Consider the following 19,629-nt stretch of genomic DNA (forward strand, 5'->3'; position numbering starts at 1 on the left):
ACTGGACCAAGTCGCAGCCTTGCAGACCTGTTCTGTCGAGGCTTGATGCCGAATGGCCGAAGAGGCGCCCACTGACCGGGTAGAGTGCGCCTTAATCCTCGCTGGGACAGGCACGTTCCTAACAGTAGGATTCATGAATCGCCAAGCGAATCCACTTGGCTAGCGTGCTTTTGACGCGGCTGAACCCTTCCTATGCCCCTCTGGAAGCATGAACAGGGCATCTGACTTATGGAAGGGTACTGTCTGCGAGATATACCGTCTCAGCGCCCTAACCACATCCAGGGTGTGGAGGGCCTTCTGAATGTGATGGACTGGTGCCGGACAGAAAGGAAGGCAAAACAATTTCCTCATCGAGATGGAAAGAGGAGATGACCTTGGCCAGGAAGGACGGGGACGTCCTGAGAACTACCTTTTCCTGATGAAAATTCAGGAACGGAGAACGGCAGGACAGGGCTGCCAATTCCGAAACTCGCTTGATTGATGTAATTGCCAGTAGTAGACCACCTTCCAAGAGAGGACGGACAGTGACACGTCCTGCAGCGGTTCGAAAAGAGCCTCCTGTAACGCCCCAAGAACCAGGTTAAGGACCCATTATCCCAATGGCCTTCTATAAGGAGGCTCCACATAGGAAACTCCCAGAATGAACGTCTTGACCTGAAGTTTGGTGGCAATTACGCGTTGGAAAAGTACTGACAAGGCCGAAATTTGGCCCTTGAGCAAAAGCGCGAAGCTTGATTTTAATTCAGACTGAAGGAATTCCAATATGGCCGGAATGAAAAAACACCAGAGGTGATCGACCATGATCCTTGCACCGCGAAAAGAAGGTTTTGCCAGGTGCGGTGATAGATGCGCATGGACACAGGCTTCCTAGCACTAATCATGGTGGAAATCACGTCATGAGAGAACTAAGCCTGTGCTAAAAACCAGGATTCAACGGCCACGCCGTCAAAGACAGGACTCCGGAGTTCTGGTGGAAACTCGGGCCCTGCGAAAGTAGATCCATGCGATCAGGAAGTCGCCAAGAGACATCGGCGACCAGTTGTATTAGTTCTGCATACCATGCTCAGCACGGCCTATCTGGCATGACTAGGATCACTTGTACTCCCTCCGCTCTGATCTTCTTGATGACCCTCGGAAGCAAGGAAAGAGGGTGGGGAAGATGTACGGGAACCGGAACCGGTGCCATGGCAGAACTAGGACGTCCTCTCCGATGGCGCATGGATCGCGCGATCAGGCAATGAACCGAGGAACCTTGTTGTTTAGTCTTGAGGCCATGAGATCCACATCCTGAGTCCCTCAACAATGACAAATCTGCTGAAAGACTTCCAGATGAAGAGACCACTCTCCCGAGGTGATGCCTTGGCGACTGAGAAAATCTGCCGTCCAATTTTCTACTCGGCCCAATGGAGGATGTGACTCACTTCGTGCATAGCCATCCTGCTACGGATACCTTCCTGGCGGTTAATATACGCTACAGCCGTGGCGTTGTTGGATTGGATCCTGATGGGGTGATCTGCGAGATGGTGGAAACTCCGTAGAGCTAATCTGATCACTTGTATTTCCAAAATGATGATGGGGAGACGTGACTCTCGGGTCGACAAGCAACCCTTGTGCCATGTGAGACAAAAGACCGCACCCCAGTCGAGAAGATTTGCGTCAGTGGTTACTACCAACCATCTTACTGGGAGAAAAGACCTCCCGTGATTCAGGGAGGACCTCAGTGTCCACCACCTGAGGGCTTGCCTGACCCGCAGGGACAGAAGGATCCGACGATCCAGGGAGAACGGGTTCTTGTTCCAAGCTAACAGCAACGCATGTTGCAAGGAACAGAGGTGGAACTGCATCCATCGCTGCCACCATCTTTCCGAGAACTCCCATGCTGAAATGAATAGAGTGAAAAATCGGTGGATAAAGAGTCTGCGCTGCCTGTAGTAAGGCTTGGGGCCTTTCTGGAGGGAGAATGACCAACTCGCAGGAAGTGTCCAAGATCATTCCTAAAAAGGACACCTGCTGTGCCGGTTTTGGGAAAGACTTTTCGAAATTTATGTTCCAGCCCAGGCGAGAAAGTGTATTACTGTTATGTCCACAGGCTGGGACGCCCTTGATGAGCAGGTCGGCCAGATACGGTAACACCGCCACTCCCCGCGAGTGGAGAATGGCCATGACAGCCGCCATGACCTTAGTAAAGACCCTGGGGACGTTGGCGGGTCCGACGGGCAAGGCAACGAACTGGAAGCGTTGCTCGTGAAATGCAAAAAAAAAAATCGCAGGAACTGCTGGTGAGGCGGGCAGATCTGGAATGTGAAAGTAAGCGTCCTTGAAGTCGATGGATGCTATGAACTTTTCCTTTTTCCATGGAAGTGACAACTGACCGGAGGGATTCCATCCGGAGTCGCCGTACTTTGACAAACTGATTTAACAGTTTGGAATCCAGAAAGGACGGGATGATCCGACTCATTTTGGGAACCACAAGAAGAGGTTTGAATAAAAACCCATGAACCTCTCGTGATGAGGGCCCGGAATGATGACTCCGTCCCTAATCAGAGCATGAACAGCCCGAAGGAAGGCTCTTGTCTTTTCCTTGGGGGATAGAAAAGGAAAAAACCGAGTTGGAGGGGAGAAAATTCTATCTTGTATCCGGAGGACACCAGCTACCTGACCTACTAGTCATGGGCAACTGTGAGGTAAGTGTGGCTGAAGGAAAGCAGGCGGCCGCCAACTTTGTCGGTGTCTACCGGAAAGCGCAACAAGTCATTGGGTAGATCTTTGAGATCAGGCTCCCCTAAATCCAGAAGCCCTAGACCTGGGTTTCCAAGAGCGGTTAGGTCTGTGTGAGACCTGGGAGCCTCTGTCTCTTCGCGGGGACCGACCTGATCTGGAAGAGAAGGTAGAGCAGGACCAACCGGAATTGTTGCGAGAAGATCGAAGACGTGTCTGCTGTTGGTTGCGAATCGGCCAAACAGCCCTTGTGTTGAGGAAGGAATTTACTTTTCCCTCCGGTAGTATCAGAAAAGAGCTGGTCCAGTTTCTCTCCAAAAGGACGACCCGTTTGAAAGGGGAGAAAAGTAAATGCTCTTTTAGGTGTGGCGTCCGCCCGCCAGCCGCGGAGCCATAGGGCTCCTGTAATGGAAGTCGCATTAGCGGGTGTTTGAGCCGCGCAGTTGGCGGCGTCACCAGAAGCGTCTACTACATAGTCCGCTGCGTGACTTATCTGCCTGGCAACAGTGGTCGCCGCCGGAGGAAGAATGGTGCCCTGGAGGGAAGTAATTAAGACTTCTGCCCAAGCGGCCATTGCCTTAGAGACCCAAATTGCCGCGAAAGAAGGCAAGATAGTCAATTTGACGATCGGAGGGGTTTCTGACTGAGGAACCCTCAGAAACAGATGAGCGTTTTAGAAGCAAGACGCGATACAGGAGGGTCCACCGGAGGGGACTGTAACCAATCCTTCATTAGGTCTGTATCAATAGGGTATTTAGTCTGAGTAGACTGTTGCCCTGAGAACCATTTATCTGGCCGGTCCCTATGTTTCTGGATGGCTGGTAAACAACCTACGCACACGCTTGGTCTTTGTTAAATGAGATAGCGTGTGCTGGAGCGGGAATATTTTCCTCCTCCAACGTCAGAATCCTGTTGACTGAATCTATAAGAGAATCAAGCGACTCCTGATCAGATGTGGGATTCTGAGGGGCTGACGAGTCAGATTCAAATTCAGAGTTGTGCTCGCTGTGAACCTCAGAAAAAGGCGAGCGAGAGACAGGAGGCGCCGATGCTGAGGCGCTAACGTGACTGGACGTGTCATGGATCAGCTTTCCAGAGACCTGACCATCCCTGGAACGAGGATGGCCCCTGCTGGTGGTTCTGACTTAAAGAGTCCTCCCGGAAGGACAATAAAGCCTGGGTCAGAGACTTCACCGACCGTGAGAGGGACGCGGCCCCCTCATGGGTACTAAGCACAGGAGGCCCGTCAGCAGCGCGGCGAGGCGTTGGAGCGCAGGTCGGGGCGCAGTCCGTGTATAATGGATTAGTCTTTCCACTGGGTAATGCAGACTTGCAAATGGTACACACGGTATAAAAACGCAGTGTGCTTAATAACCGCCTGTTAAGCCTCCTTAGATTGAGGCATAGCACTCCTGAAAGGGTTAATGGCAGAGTCTGTCTGCAGCTGCAGAGAATGTGCCGGGAAAGGGTTAAGCTTTAATCTGAGGGCAGATGCAGCTTACCCACGGTCCTGTGCGGTGTCCCCCGGGAGGAATAGCGGTAGTCCTGTGGTGTCACCCGGTATCCGGCTGTCCAGAGCAGGATTAGCGCTCCTAAAGGGGTTAACGGACGCTGATAGAAAAGGACATGGCCCCCGAGATTAGAATTGCGCGTCTCGTAAGAGGTGAGAGGCGCCAAGAGGAGGGGATGGCGACATTAGCGCGGGCGGCGCTAGACAAATTGCGGCCTAGTAGGCCAGAAAAGCCGGGGACTTAACTTTTGGCCTACCCGTGGTAGGCGTTGGGGGCGGGAGAGGGCGGCGCTAATGGGTGGCGCCATTCAAATTGCACCCTAGTAAAAGCTGGGGGCTAAATTTCAGGCCTACCCGAGAACGGGGGGGGTGGGGGGGCGCAATGGGGCACCGTTGCACCGCCGCTCTCATCAAGTCAGCCCTTCTCCCGGGGGCAAGGACCCGACCCCATACCTCGACTCCTGAGCTCAGGCAGGTCGCGCTCCGCGTTCTTCCAGCTGCAGGGTTTCATCCTCCGGGTGATGCAGCAGAGCTGGAGGAGGTCTTAAAGGGGTACTGCTCAATCGATCCACCCTGTGGTAGGGGGATGGAGAGCTGTGGGGCTGATTCAGGGCATTGGAAAGCGCTGCTCAAGTCCTTCTCCATGCACTCCTGTGCTTCGTTGCTTTTGCGCTAGCTCTTGTAACCGTGGAGTACCGTAAGGGAACCATCGTCAGAGGAATCAGCCCCATTCGTCGTAGGAAAGTGTACGTGAAGGGTTACTCCACGTGCTTGCATGTTGTTGGTTCAGGGGAGAGCGGGCCGTACAAAGGAACCGTCGCCCCCTTCACTCCGTTAATTAAAAAATAAAAATTTACAGAAAATTCAAAAATAAAAAAAACGGTGGGGTCTGAAACCAGACCCAAGTGCCTCCTACAGACACTAAGCAAAGAACTGGAGAAATCCCAGCCAGCGAGAGGGTGTATACTGCAGGGGAGGAGGTAACGTTTTCTGGTTTACTTAGTGTCCTCCTAGTGGCAGCAGCATAACACCCACTGTCTGTGTCCCCCAATGAGGCGTAGGAGAAATTAAGATTATAAACGTAGAAATATTTTTTCTCTAAACCTGCAATATACCGCCACACTATAGATTTCTACTTGAAAAATCACAATGCCAGGAAACTGAAAATATCAGGAAGTCATGTAGATCAGGACACAGACCAGGTGCCAGCAGGATACAGACCAGGCGCAAGCAGGATACTTGTTCAAACACTTACAAACATACTTCAGTTGAACTAAGTGCAGTTAGAGCACTTACTGTATATACTCGTGTATAAGCCGAGATTTTCAGCCCATTTTTTGGGGCTGAAAGTCCCCCTCTCGGCTTATACACGAGTCATATACCGGGGGTCGGCCGGGGAAGGGGGAGCGGGGGTGTCAGATCATACTCACCCTTCTCTGCAGTTCCCCTGCTTGATCCATGTTGTTGGCGCTGCTCTCTTCCTGCTTCAGCTGTCAAATGGCACCCGCTCATTAAATATGCGCATATTTAATGAGCGGGTACCACGTGACCGCTGAACCAGGAAGAGAGCAGCTCCGACATACATGGAACAAGCAGAGGAGCTGCAGAGACAAGCGCCAGGACCCGGTGAGTATGAACGGGAGGGTTGGGAGGCATATTCACCTGTCCCTGCACTCTGCTGTCTTGCGTCCTCTGCAGTGACATTCAGGTCAGAGAGCGCTATCGCTCTCTGCCTGCACAGTCACTGCAGAGCGTAACGCTGATGAGCAGGGGGAGGGACGGAGGTGAGTATGCAGGGGCAGCAGCAGCATAACAGGGGCCACTCACTGTGTATGATAACTGGGGCCACTCACTGTGCAGCATAACAGGGGCCACTCACTGTGCAGCATTATCTGGGGCCACTCACTGTGCAGCATAACTGAGGCCACTCACTGTGCAGCATAACTGAGGCCACTCACTGTGCAGCATAACTGAGGCCACTCACTGTGCAGCATAACTGAGGCCACTCACTGTGCAGCATAACTGAGGCCACTCACTGTGCAGCATAACTGAGGCCACTCACTGTGCACCCTCGGCTTATACACGAGTCAATAAGTTTTCCCAGTTTTTTGTGGCAAAATTAGGGGGGTCGGCTTATACTCGGGTCGGCTTATACTCGAGTATATACGGTAATATGTTCCCATGTGAAAAAAGACGGTGTTTTACCTACAGCTGCCTGAACGAAAATACGCAATATCAATCTATTTATTGCTTTTTAAGCCATTTTATGCATTCTCCACTTTTTTTTTTTTTTTTTTTTTAATTCAAGTGCAGGACACTGCGACTGTGCACTTAACACAAACCCATTTTTATAGGCATTTTCCCCCAGACTCCCAACACATGCCAAAAAAATAAATAAAAATTCCCCCTTTCCTCCATTTGGAAAGAAATGGAGATTAGTTTAAAGGGAACATTAAGGATGGGCTCAAAGGGAAACCGTTACATTGTGAGGCGTAGCAGCTCATATAGTGAATGAACTGCTGACACAAACATTGCAACCTCTATGCACAGTTGATAACACAGGATCCGCCAATCACAATAGGCAATGTCACAGCTCACCTCCCCCACCCTCCTTCACAATGACCTTAGCGCACGCTCATTAGATGCTTCAATACATAAGATAGGGTCGGGATCCAACCTTTGTAAAGGAAGTCAGAGTCACCAGTAATAAGTGTGACAACTGCGAGATTTCTCCTTTTTATTTTTAATAGATTTCAATGTTAAAAATAAAAAATTTTAACAAAAAAAAAAAGATTTAAAAAAATAGGTAATTCTCTGTTTATTTTTTCCTTTTAATATAGACTTTGAGATACTTGAGGACTGGAGTTATACAAGAAATAAAGAAAGTTCACTACAGGACTAATGACTGGGGATGAGAGAGCACTGAAGTGCTCAGATGTTCGTTACTGGAAACGCGCAATTCCTAATACTTGTATGCTTGTTTTGAGTAACGTGTATAATGAGAGCCAATGGGAAATCTGAGCTTTTTTCCGGCAGACCCTACAAGGTCTGGGGGCAGTGAAAATGTTGAAATGGATGCAAAAATTGCTGAGTGGAAAGAAAACAGAATATGGAAGACCCCTGAAAGCATTTCTGACTCCCAGGTTGCTGCTGAGAACAATGGTGTCACACTTTTACTACACTAAGGAATGACAACAAAACATTCAAAATCGAAGGAAAAAAAATGCTAAGAAACATTCTTTCCTGTATAATGACTTATTTGTAAGACAAAATTTCAAAAGGATTTAAAAAAAAAAAAAAAAAAATAGGGATTTTTGTGTGTACTCACCCTAAAATCATTTTCTCCGAGCCAATCATTGGGGGAAACACAGAAAAATTAACTCCTCCTCTGCAGTATACACCGTCATGCTGGCTGAGATTTCCCCAGTTCGGTGAAAAAGCAGCAGGAGTATTAAACAAGGAACAATAACTATATGTCAGAACCTAAGAACGAGACAACAAGCCAATAGGCTAACAGGGTGGGTGCTGTGTCCCCCAATGATTGGCTCGGAGAAAAGGATTTTACAGTGAGTACACAAAAATCCCTATTTCTCCTACTCCTCATTGGTGGACACAGGACCATGGGACGTCCTAAAACAGTCCCTGGGTGGAAAGCAATCACAACTGCTAATACCCCATATACCACTGGCTTACCGCTGTGGTACTGCCGATTGCAGAAAGCGCCTGCCAAGAGCTGCATCCGCAGAGGCCTGAGAATGAATTTGGTAGTGCTTTGTAAAAGTATGCAAGTTGGACCAAGTCGCAGCCTTGCAGACCTGTTCTGCTGACGCCTGACGAATGGCCCAAGAAGCGCCCACTGAGAGTGTAGAATGAGCCCTAATCTCTGCTGGGAAAGGTGTGCCCCTGACACGGTAGGATTCCTGAATAGCTGAGCGAATCCACTTGGCTAGTGTGACCATTGAGGCGGCTAGACGCTTCCTATGCCGCTCTGGAAGCACAAACAGGGCCTTTGACTTGCAGAAAGGAGCCGTCCTCAAGATGTACAGTCTAAGAGCCCTAACCACATCCAAGGTGTTGAGGGCCTTCTTGATACGATGGACTGGGGCCAGACAGAATGAAGGCAAAACAATATCCTCATTGAGATGAAAAAAGACACAACCTTGGGCAGAAAAGACGGATACGTCCTTAAAAACTTCCTTGTCCTGATGAAAATTCAGGAACGAAGGACGGCAGGACAGGGCAGCCAACTCCGAAACTCATCTGATTGACGTAAATCGCCATTAGGAAAACCACATTCCAAGAAAGAAAAGTTAGCGATACGTCCTGCAGTGGTTCGAAAGGGGCTTCCTGTAAGATCAAGTTAAGATCCCATACTTCCAACCGCCTTTTATAGGGGGGCGCCACATGGGAGACTCCCTGAATGAACGTCTTCACCTGTAATCTGGTGGCAATTTTGCGTTGGAATAGCACTGACCAGGCTGAAATTTGTCATTTGAGTGAGCTAAGCGCGAGACCTGACTAATCCGGATTGTAGGAATTCCAATATGGAAGGAATGGAGAACACCAGAGGGGATTGTCCATGGTCTTTGCACCACGAGAAGAAGGTTTTCCAGGTGCGGTGATAAATGCGCATGGACACGGGCTTCCTAGCACTAATCATGGTGGAGATCACCTCGTGAGAGAAACCAGCTTGCGCTAAAATCCAGGATTCAACGGCCACGCCGTTAAAGACAGTGCCCCGGAGTTCTGGTGGTAAATCGGGCCCTGTGAGAAGATCCATGCGATCTGGAAGTCGCAAGGGAACGTCGGCAACAAGTTGGACTAGTTCTGCGTACCATGCCTGGCACAGCCAATCCGGCGCGACCAGGATCACTGGTACCCCTTCTGGCGACTGATAAAATCTGCCTCCCTATTCTCTACGCCGGGGATGTGGATTGCCAAGATGGGTGAATGATTGGTCTCGGCCCAACGGAGGATGTGACTCACTTCGTGCATCGCCGTCCTGCTACGGGTACCGCTCTGACGGTTGATATACGCTACAGCCATGGCATTGTCGGATTGGATACTGATAGGGTGACCTGCGAGGAAATGATGAAAACTCAGCAGGGCTAGCCTGATCACACGTATATCCAAGATGTTGATGGGGAGACGCGAATCTCGAATTTACCCACGACCCTGCGCCGTGTGGCGGCGCAAAACTGCACCCCAGCCTAGACGACTGACGTCGGTGGTCACCACCAACCAACGTACTGGGAGAAAATACTTTCCTTGATTCAGGGAAGATTTCAGTGTCCACCACCTGAGGGTCTGTCTGACCCACAGGGACAGAAGGAACCGACGGTCCAGGGAGAACGGGTTCTTGTCCCAAGCCAACAGCAGCGCATGTTGCAAAGGGCGGAGATGGAACTGTGTGAATGGGACCGCTTCTATCGCTGCTACCATCTTTCAGAGAATCCTCATGCTGAAACGTATAGAGTGAGGAACTGAACGGGAAAGACTCCGTGATCCCTGTTGTAAGGCTCGGGCCTTTTCTGGAGGGAGAATGACCAAACCGCGGGAAGTGTCCAAGACCATTCCCAAAAAGGAAACCTGCTGAGCCGGTGCTGGAGAAGATTTTTCGAAGTTTATCTTCCAACCCAGGCGAGAAAGTGTATTTACAGCGATACCTACGGATTCCTCGCAGGCTGGAAGGGACGGCCCTTTGATCAATAGGTTGTCCAGATATAGAAGTACCACCACTCCCTGAGCATGAAGAATGGCCACGACAGCCGCCATGACTTTGGTAAAGACTCTGGAGGGCGGTGGCGAGGCCGAAAGGCAAGGCAACGAATTGGAAATGTTCCTCGCGAATAGCGAAGCGCAGGAACTGCTGGTGGGATGGACAAACTGGGATTTGAAGGTAAGCATCCTTGATATTGATGGATGCTAGTAACTCTCCTCTTTCCATGGAGGCGATGACTGAACGAAGAGATTCCATTCTGAATCGCCGTACATTGACAAACTGATTTAACAGCTTGAGTTCCAGTGTGGGTCGTATTGTTGCATCCTTCTTTGGAACCACAAAGGTTTGAATAAAAATCCTTGAGCCTTTCGTCTTGGGGGACCGGAATAATGACTCCGTCCCTTTGCAACGCATGAACGGCCCGAAGGAAGGCTGTTGTCTTTGTTTTGGGGGGTGAAGACCGGAAAAAACGTGTCGGGGGGGAAACTATTTTGTATCCGTAGGACACCAGCTCTCTGACCCCATTCGTCATAGGCGACCGCTGGATACTGCAACAAGTCACTGTGTAGAGGATCTATGGAATCTGGCTCCCCTAGTTCCAGATGCCCTTGGCCTGGGATTCCAGGAGCGGTTCGGTCTGTATGAGACCTGGGAACCTCTGTCTCCTTGCGGTGACTGACCTGATCCAGAAGAGAAGGTAGTGGAGGACCAACTGAAATTGTTGCGAAAAGGCCGAAAACGAGTCGGCTGTTGATTCCGAAACGGCCGGACAGGCCTTTGTTGGAGAAGAAATTTACTCTTCCCCCCAGTAGCGTCAGAATGAGCTGATCCAGTTTCTCTCCAAATAGGCGACCAGTCTGGTAAGGCAGAGAGGTCAATGATCTCTTGAACATGGAATCCGTCCGCCAGTCGCGGAACTATTGGGCCCTTCTGATAGAGACTGCATTTGCAGCTGCCTGTGCGGCGCAATTGGCGGCATCTAAAGAGTCCACTACAAAGTCTCCTGCGTGGACTGATTGGCAATACTGGCTGCCTCCGGAGGAAGGTTGCTATCCTGGATGGCAGTAACTAACACCTCTGCCCAAGTGGCCATAGCCTTAGCCACCCAAGTTACCGCGAAAAATGGACAGAGTGCCGCTCCTGAAGGTTCAAAAACTGAGCGAGCAAGGTAGTCAATTTGACGGTCAGAAGGGTTTCTGACTGAGGAACCTTCAGAAACGGATAGAAGCGTTTTGGAGACAAGACCCGATATAGGATCCACAGAAGGGGACTGTAACCAATCCTTCATTAGATCTGGAGCAAAAGGATATTTAGCCTCAATAGGCAACAGTTTATGTGGCCGGTCCCTACGTCTCTGGACAATGCCCTTAAAGGGGATCTGTCACCCCCCCAGGGCATTTTTAAGTAAAAGACACAACTTCAGCAGCACTAAGGCTGCATTCTGTGAAGGTGGCTCTTATGTTTGACCCTCAGTAACACCATAATATTAACTTTTATAAATAGGTCCTCATACCTGTAATACGTCCCATAGGTATATGTGTGTCCCCCTGAAGCAGCCGCCTCCCCGCTGTCAATCTTGTCTCAGCAGCGTCTGGGCCCCGCCTCCCATAGCCGTCCATCATGCCCCTGTGCTACCGTCTGTTCCCCGCCTCCTCCTGGCTTGTATGCCTGGCTGTGCCTGCTCTGTGAGCAACTCTAGCTGTGCCTGCCCTCCTCTTTTGCTTTCCTCCATGTCAGCATCTGATAAGCTGATCTGCCAGCTGAGCTCCCCACATGCAGGTCACCGGCAGGTCAGCTAAGGAACTAAGGTGTGCCACTGAAAACCCCTTACATGCCAATAAAATTGCAGTATTGTATTATAATAAACTCCCCTATTGGATTCACCTTTCACTATTCCTCTATCTTCTATCTATTTATCTATTTATCAAGCGACTCTTTAAGTAGGTACAGAAGCGGGATCAACGAGCTAACTATGGCATCATCGCCACACACCATCTTTGTGGAGTCCTTAAAGTCTGGGAGAACCGCACAAATGTCAGACATCCATGCCCACTCTTCAGTTGTTATTTGTGGAGACTGATCAGACTATTGAGGGGCATGTTGGAGCTGGTATTCCACAACTGGCCTCTGCTGCTCATAAACCCTAGCCAACATGTGCAGGTAGAGTTCCAGGCATGGTGACGTCGCACATCATTCGGCGAGCAGGCACTTGCATGGAGCAGCATCAGCGATAGTCGACTTGCAGAAATATGCGTTGATGCGGTGTACCTCGACAAGAAACTCTGGTAAATCTGGGTAGGTTTTCAGAAACCGTTGAACTACCAAGTTGAGCACGTGGGCCAAGCATGGAAGGTGTGTGAGCTTGCCAAACTTCACAGTCGCCACCAGGTTACGCCCATTATAACACACAACCATGCCATTTGTAGGAACAGCGGCGAGAGCCACAGTTCTGTCTTGTCTGTTATTCCTTTCATTATCTCTGCGCTCAGACAGTGCTCCCAGCTGATGTGGACGATGTGATCTGGGATAACACATGAGATGGAGGATACGGCGAAGCAGAAGGGGGTTCAAGAACTGATGTAAGAGGTGGAGGAAACCCTGACAGAAGTAGGGCCAGCAATCCTCGGCATCCGTATCAAATGTGCCGTGCTGAGGTGGGACTCTGCCCCGGGCCTCCACAATGGTCACTCAGTGTGTCGTCCGGTAAATGTAGCTTCCCTAGCCACAAGCGCTTGTCGATATGTGAGTCATTAAGTGTACAATCCAGGTAAGTGCGTTGGTAAGGGCACAGGTGATGTTCCTGTACACGTGCATGTACAAGGCGGGGAAATAGTGACAGATGCCACCATGAGTTGGAGGAAATCTTCCGGGTCTACCAGCCTAAATGGCAACATTTCCATGGCAAGCAGGTTGGAAATATGCCCATTTAGCATTTGGACCTGTGGCTGGGATCTTTCTTTTTCATTTCCAAGTCCAGGGGTAGGAAAGCTGTTATGCGACAAGGATTTGCAAGTGTCTGATAATCGTGCCTCTGAATGTGCAAGGACTGGTGCAGGGCGGGAGGCATCTGCGTCAGTGTCACGGACAGGGGAATTTGCTAGCACCCAGCACAGGGAAAGAGGCAGCGATGTCCCCTGCTGACAGAAATAACAGACCCATGCATTTGGTCTACAGAGTCAGATGCTTAAATGACAAGTGACTGATCATGCGGTGGTGGTTAGGTTCTTAGTGGTCAGGCCCCTGATGATCTTGGCATCAGGGCTGTGGAGTCGGTAAGCCAAACCTCCGACTCCTCAATTTCCATGACACCGACTCCAACTCCACGACTCCGACTCAGACTCCACAGCCCTGCTTGGCATGGCACAGGTTGCAAATGACCAATTTTTGTCTCACAACTCTCTTTAAAAAAGTCCCTGACGGAGGAACATTAACTCTGATAGAGAAATTCACGAGTGTCGGTGCTCTGCGGAACAGCTGCCCACCTTCTTCCTCTGGTCACTCCACTTCCTCTTTCTACCTATTTTGGTTTTGCCAATCCCTTCCCCTCAGCACTGCTATCCTCGCTCTGCATGCCAGCCTCATAAGTTGGGTCAGTGACTGTGCCATCCACCCACTCACCCTGGTCCTCCTGACTTGGTGACTTAACAACCTGACTTATTGGCAACTGTGTCTCATCATCTTCCTCCCTTGACAAAATTTGCCGTTCCCCACAGTCACCATCTTCTGGCCATGGCTGCTCTATGTTTTTTGCATCACTAAATATCATCTCCTCCTGTTCCTCTTGGAACATGCAGGGTGAGAGGCCACAATTAAATAGTGATGTTTTAAAGAGCTCCTCGGTGTCTCCAAGTGTAGGATCTCGTGTTTCCTGGAACTCAACATGGTGGGAGAAAGGAGGATCAGGGAGAGTATTAAGTGATCCAGACTCTTAGGAGGAAAGCCTGGATTGTGTGGAAGACTGGGTGGTGCTCATCACTACCTATGACTCAAAGTGACAGCATCATATGAATCTGGTCTGCTGAGGAGACAATGTCAGGTTAATAACTTTATTTCCATTTTTGCTCCAAAGCTATTAAAATTCCCATTATTAAAGACAGAAGATGGAATTCTCTCTAAAACTGATGGGGGAGGGGGTGGGGAGAGAAAAGATGTGGATACCAACTAAACACATTAAAGTAGCAAATATAAAACCAAATTGAGAAACAACATAACTATGAAAAATAAAAGTATGCACAGTACGACTTCTGCTCCAATCTGCCATACAATGGCTGGCGGACCTCTCTGACCTTTCCCGGCGCCTGCGCACTGCAGTACTTTACTCTGCCCTCAATAGGGCAGATAAAGTACGACTGTGCAGAAGCCACGGCAGAAGTAAGAAGGAGGACGTCATCGCTAGAAGATGGGAGGAGCCAGACCGGACCACGACAACAAATGCCCCCGACCCCCGGTGAGAATAATCCACCTTGTTTTTCTTATCTTTCAGGTTACATCAGGGGCTTATCTATAGCATTTCAGAATGCTGTAAATATGCACCTGATGGCGGTGGCCGCAGCTCATACAGCAAAAATGCGGTGACAGATTTCCTTTAATGCAAAGTCATATGTGGTCCGTATTAACAAAAGTCGTTAGTGTCCGAAAGCACTTAAGAAATTGATCACAGTATTTCAAACTTTTTTTTTTTTAATAAAAAAGAATTTAAAAAAAAAAAAAAAAAAAAAAAACTAACAAAAGAAAGTGGAATTGAAAGATGGCCCATTCACTTTAAGACTCTGGTTAACTTTCAAGGAATAACTTTCTAGAAAGAAGCTTTCACAACCCGTTCCGAGATTTATAGCCTTGGACAATTAGGGAATACTTGCTTCCAACTTTACTCCAGAGCACTAATGCCAATGTATATTTTAGCTGAAATTGCAACAAGACTAAATAAGCTAAAAGCATTTTCTATTTGTTTTTTTCCTTTACGCCTTTTCAATTTTTTTTGTGCATTTTGTTTGTCACCCGGTGTCACGCTAACAATTCCCCATTTCAATCTGCGGTACATTATACAGCGTGATAAGATGGAAAAAAATTCTTTTTTTTTTCCTCTTTTTGTTTCCCCAAGGGTAAACTACTTCTGTTAAAAGCATCTTTTTTTTATACGATTACACTTTGCGAAATACCGCTAATACTACTCAAAGAATTAATATACCCGTTCTTCAAATTGGAAGAGGGAGGTGGAGGAACCATATTTGTTTCAATTTGGACCCATTCTAATAGTGTCCCACGTGTAACGCAGGAAAGTGTTGTAAACGCTTTAGGACCACTTAAGGTTCCATAAGGGATTTTTATATATTCTCAGTCTTTTTAGGTCAATCGCGCATTTGGTAGAAAACGTCTGCAAGATGTCTCGATTGCTAAAGTCAGCGATTCTATCATGCTTAATTGTGAAATTGACAATTTAGAAAACTTTTAAAGGGCTAGACTTGTCTGAAACAAAAGGACTTGTGCATTCCTGTTCAGACCATGTTTTCCCGAACAGAACTTCAATTTTATATTTGCCTTAACATGTGTAATATCTGACAAATTACAAAATCGAGTTTATGAACTTCATCAATCCAATATTTTGCAAAAAAAAAAAAAAAAAACTTTTGCAACTTTTTATTTCTCCAATACATCAAAATAAAAAATGAAGCAACTTTGCTAAATGTCTTGATTTAGAAACATCCCGTTTGTAGTCAGACCTTGCAGTTATTGCTTAAGGCTGTGTGCCCACGTAAGCGTTTTTGAAGCGTTGTCCCGGTCAAAACGCTTCAAAAACGCATAAAAGAAGCAGCCCATTCATTTTAAATGAATTCCGCACTTTTTGTGCACATTGATGCGGTTTTTTTCCCACTCAAAAAAACGCTTAGCAGCCAAAAACGCAGCGTGCTCATTAATTTTGCGGAAAAGTCAGCGTTTTTACTAGTTTCTATGAGTCAGAAAACATGGGAAGGAGTTCGGTTTTGAAGCAGACATTTTCTGCATACGTGGGCACATAGCCTTAATCTGTTCCATCCATCCCCCCTTTTCTTGACAATTCAGATTACTAGAGGGACATTTTTTCAGACAAATTGAACTTTGTGCATAGAAACACTTAGCTTTGCACAGGAGCTGTATACACAAAACAGTAGGATATATTCAATCAGTACTATATAGTTTTTTTTATTTGTATAATAACATCTCTATGAAGTCACATGCTTTTTAAACTACTTGTAAAAGGTAAAAAGCTTTGCAACTTAAAATTATGTGCCCCGACCGTCAACTCAGGATGGGGATTGCATGGCTGTAAATTGTTACTTATAACATGGGGAATGTACGGCGAGCGATATTAGCGTATAACAATACAGCAAAGTCAGAAATAAAGAGCAAACCTTGCAGGTCGTTCTTGTTGCGCAACTGACTGAGCACAGGCCGGAAAAGCCGAGATCTGACAGATATCCCTTCATCCTTCATAGCCTTCATGAGCGTGTCTGACAAGTCTAAAAAGGAAACCAACAAAAAATACTAATAAGTTTCCCCATGAACGAGAGCTAGTTCCTTATCCAGTTATCAATAAAAATCCCCTATTTTAAGTAAGTGACGAGAATCCCAAGTTTTCTTCATGAATCGATGAGGAAGCAAGTGATGAGGAGACGCGAGACAGTAGGAGAGATGCGGCCAAGAGAAGGCATGGAGGATGAGACACAAGTACCTGAATTAGAACTTCTCAATGCACATTGTAACAGGAACTCCATGGGCTGCTTGTGCATGCCTGCCGCCTGAAGCTGCTCCGCACACTTCTTCAGAATGCTGATCGGCTAACAAGAAAGAAACAAAAATATTAAATAAAAATAAGGATAGATATGACTAATACAGATATTGGGGTGGTGAAGAGAGAGAGAAAGAGAGAGAGAAAGAGAGAAAGAGAGAGAGAAAGAGAGAAAGAGAGAGAGAAAGAGAGAGAGAAAGAGAGAGAGAAAGAGAGAGAGAAAGAGAGAGAGAAAGAGAGAGAGAAAGAGAGAGAAAGAGAGAGAAAGAGAGAGAAAGAGAGAGAAAGAGAGAGAAAGAGAGAGAAAGAGAGAGAAAGAGAGAGAAAGAGAGAGAAAGAGAGAAAGAGAAAAAGAAAGAGAGAAAGAGAAAAAGAAAGAAAGAAAGAGCGAAAGAGAGAGAAAGAGCGAAAGAGAGAGAAAGAGCGAAAGAGAGAGAAAGAGCGAAAGAGAGAGAAAGAGCGAAAGAGAGAGAAAGAGCGAAAGAGAGAGAAAGAGCGAAAGAGAGAGAAAGAGCGAAAGAGAAAGAAAGAGCGAAAGAGAAAGAAAGGGCGAAAGAAAGAGAAAGGAAGGAGAGAAAGAAAGAGAAAGAAAGAAAGAGAAAGAAAGAGAAAGAAAGAGAAAGAAAGAGAAAGAAAGAGAAAGAAAGAGAAAGAAAGAGAAAGAAAGAGAAAGAAAGAGAAAGAAAGAGAAAGAAAGAAAAAGAGAAAAAGAAAAAAAGAAAGATAAAGATAGAGAGAAAGAAAGAGAGAGAAAGAAAAAAAGAAACAAAGAAAGAAAGAGAAAGAAAAAGAGAGAAAGAGAGGGAGTGAGAAATCACAGAGGGACGAGACCCCAGAGAGTGAGAAAGCGCAGAGGGACGAGATATATCTTAGCAATACAAATACTTTAATTTTCCACATTTAGATAGAACAGAAGAAAAAAAGTAAAAACAGAGAAGAAAAAGTAATAAACAAGAAGGGAAGAAAAGTCGAGAGCAAGGGGGAGACAAGAGGGGGTAGAGATAAAAGGTGAGTGAGCAGGGGCAGATATAAGATTTTAGAAATGCCAAAATAATTTGGATTCAAAATGAAAAGCATACGCCATCATCCTCCTTGGGAGAGCTATAATTCTATCCCAAGACCCATGTCCTACCTGTAAACAAGAAACGTACCATTTTTAAACTAACACAGTGACGGAGGAAGAAATCGCCAGGCTGACTCTCGTCATTTGCATCTGCAGGTTTCCATTCTTTTAGCTGTTGTGCGACCTTCAGAGCGGCATCTTCATAGCCTTGAGTCAATAGTGTCAAGCAGAGATTGATGATATCTACACAAAGATACAGGAACATGAGCATCTACAGAAGTGTTTCCCCAAACTCCAGTACTCACGGCCCCCAACAGGTCATATTTTCAGGATTTCCTTAGAATTGGACAGGTAATGGAAATATCAAGGCATCAGGAAATCTGTGACGTGTGCAATTCTATGGAAATCCTGAAATCATGACCTGTTAGGGGCCGCGAGAGATGGAGTTTGGGGAAACACTGCTCTACATATAGTGGAAAGAAACATAAAAACACAGCTAGCTTTTCCCCTTTCCTAGGAATACAATTCATAAAGGGATTCTTTCTTTACACTGATGCCAAGGAGCAGGCTTTGTAACACCTCATCTGAGCACGTTTGCTTATCACTATTGTCTACCTCCCAACCTCACTGCAAATCACTTTGCATATGCTTTCCTCCCAAACTAAAGCCTATTTGATCTGCCCTCCGTGAAAACTTAGATGCTTTCCCCTCTTCTCCGATCTTTAATCTGTTCTGTACAACCCCTTCCCCCTCCCCAATTCAATCTATAACACAGAAGGAAGACAGAGAGAAGCTACACACTAAGGAGTGGCGTCCTGGTGGATCGATGTAATAAGCAGCAGTACAACCAGGGATGCGAAGGAGTTGCACAGACTCTACAGCAAGCAAATAGTATTTTGCTTTTTCTTCATGAAGACCACTTAGAAAGCAACACAAAGAATGTCAGGTTAAAAGGTCTTCATACACTTCGAAGAAACTAAAGCATCACAACTTTAGATCCATTGTCGAAGACGAGAGAGACGAGTTTGGGAGTACAAATTTATGACGACCTTTGACACTCTCAGTGCTGGAATGAATGTGTCGCATGGATTTATGTCTTTTTACATCAATTAAGGAATTTCCTTTTAAAACCTTGTGGGAGCATCACAACACAGAACTAGACCCCAATCAGAGGACCATAAAACACCCGGACTCCTTATCTATGAACTGGTCCAATGTTTATATTTATGTTTCTCCCTCTCCCATATTGATAGTTCTGCTTCACGTCACTTGTCTCATCTATTGCATTTTTTCTAGGCTGTATTGTGCATAAATATGTGACTTCAGATTTTGTATTAGTCTAGCCTGATGAAGAGACCTGAGTAGTCTCGAAAGCTTGCAATGTGTTACCATCTTTTCAGTTAGCCATTAAAAGGTATCAACCACTGAGGACTCTCAATTCTGTATATTTTTCTATCTACTGGCTAACACGGTACAAAGATATACATCTTCCCTTGTCGAAGACATGACACTTAATACCCCAGATCTGGAGTTTCAAGCTGTGTACAATATTACAGGATTTATACGGCATTGAAATAATGAGTGGTACTACCTTGTGAGAAGCTTATACAATTTGGCATGTGTTCAAGCACATCAGGAACATACTGAGAGTACCCGGACTTTGCCAGCGCCAGAATAACCGAAGTTAATTGCTTCTGTGGCACGTTCACTTCACTGTCATTCAAAACCTTTAAATAAGTAGGAAATTAGAGCAAGTACCGTACTTTCCAAAAAGAAAAAAGCTTTAAAACTCCCCAACATAAATCCAACCTCTCCATACATAAATCAGGTGTTCATTATATTTAGAGCAT

At 46.9% G+C, this 19,629-nt stretch overlaps 1 protein-coding gene across 1 annotated transcript in view; it reads right to left on the bottom strand.

The window, feature by feature from the left end:
• The window catches only part of LRPPRC (leucine rich pentatricopeptide repeat containing), a 213,246-nt gene that overhangs the window by 164,553 nt on the left and 29,064 nt on the right, over positions 1-19,629 (bottom strand). The window contains exons 8-11 of the mRNA XM_073564219.1: positions 19,371-19,506; positions 17,868-18,022; positions 16,660-16,765; positions 16,340-16,447 (exon numbers count right to left, since the gene is read on the bottom strand). Of these exons, the coding sequence (XP_073420320.1) occupies positions 16,340-16,447; positions 16,660-16,765; positions 17,868-18,022; positions 19,371-19,506 (505 nt within the window). The remainder of the gene's footprint in view (positions 1-16,339; positions 16,448-16,659; positions 16,766-17,867; positions 18,023-19,370; positions 19,507-19,629) is intronic.

Source organism: Dendrobates tinctorius, unplaced genomic scaffold (genome assembly GCF_039654945.1).
Source record: "Dendrobates tinctorius isolate UK_male_01 unplaced genomic scaffold, ASM3965494v1 ptg000434l, whole genome shotgun sequence".
NCBI lineage: Eukaryota > Metazoa > Chordata > Amphibia > Anura > Dendrobatidae > Dendrobates > Dendrobates tinctorius.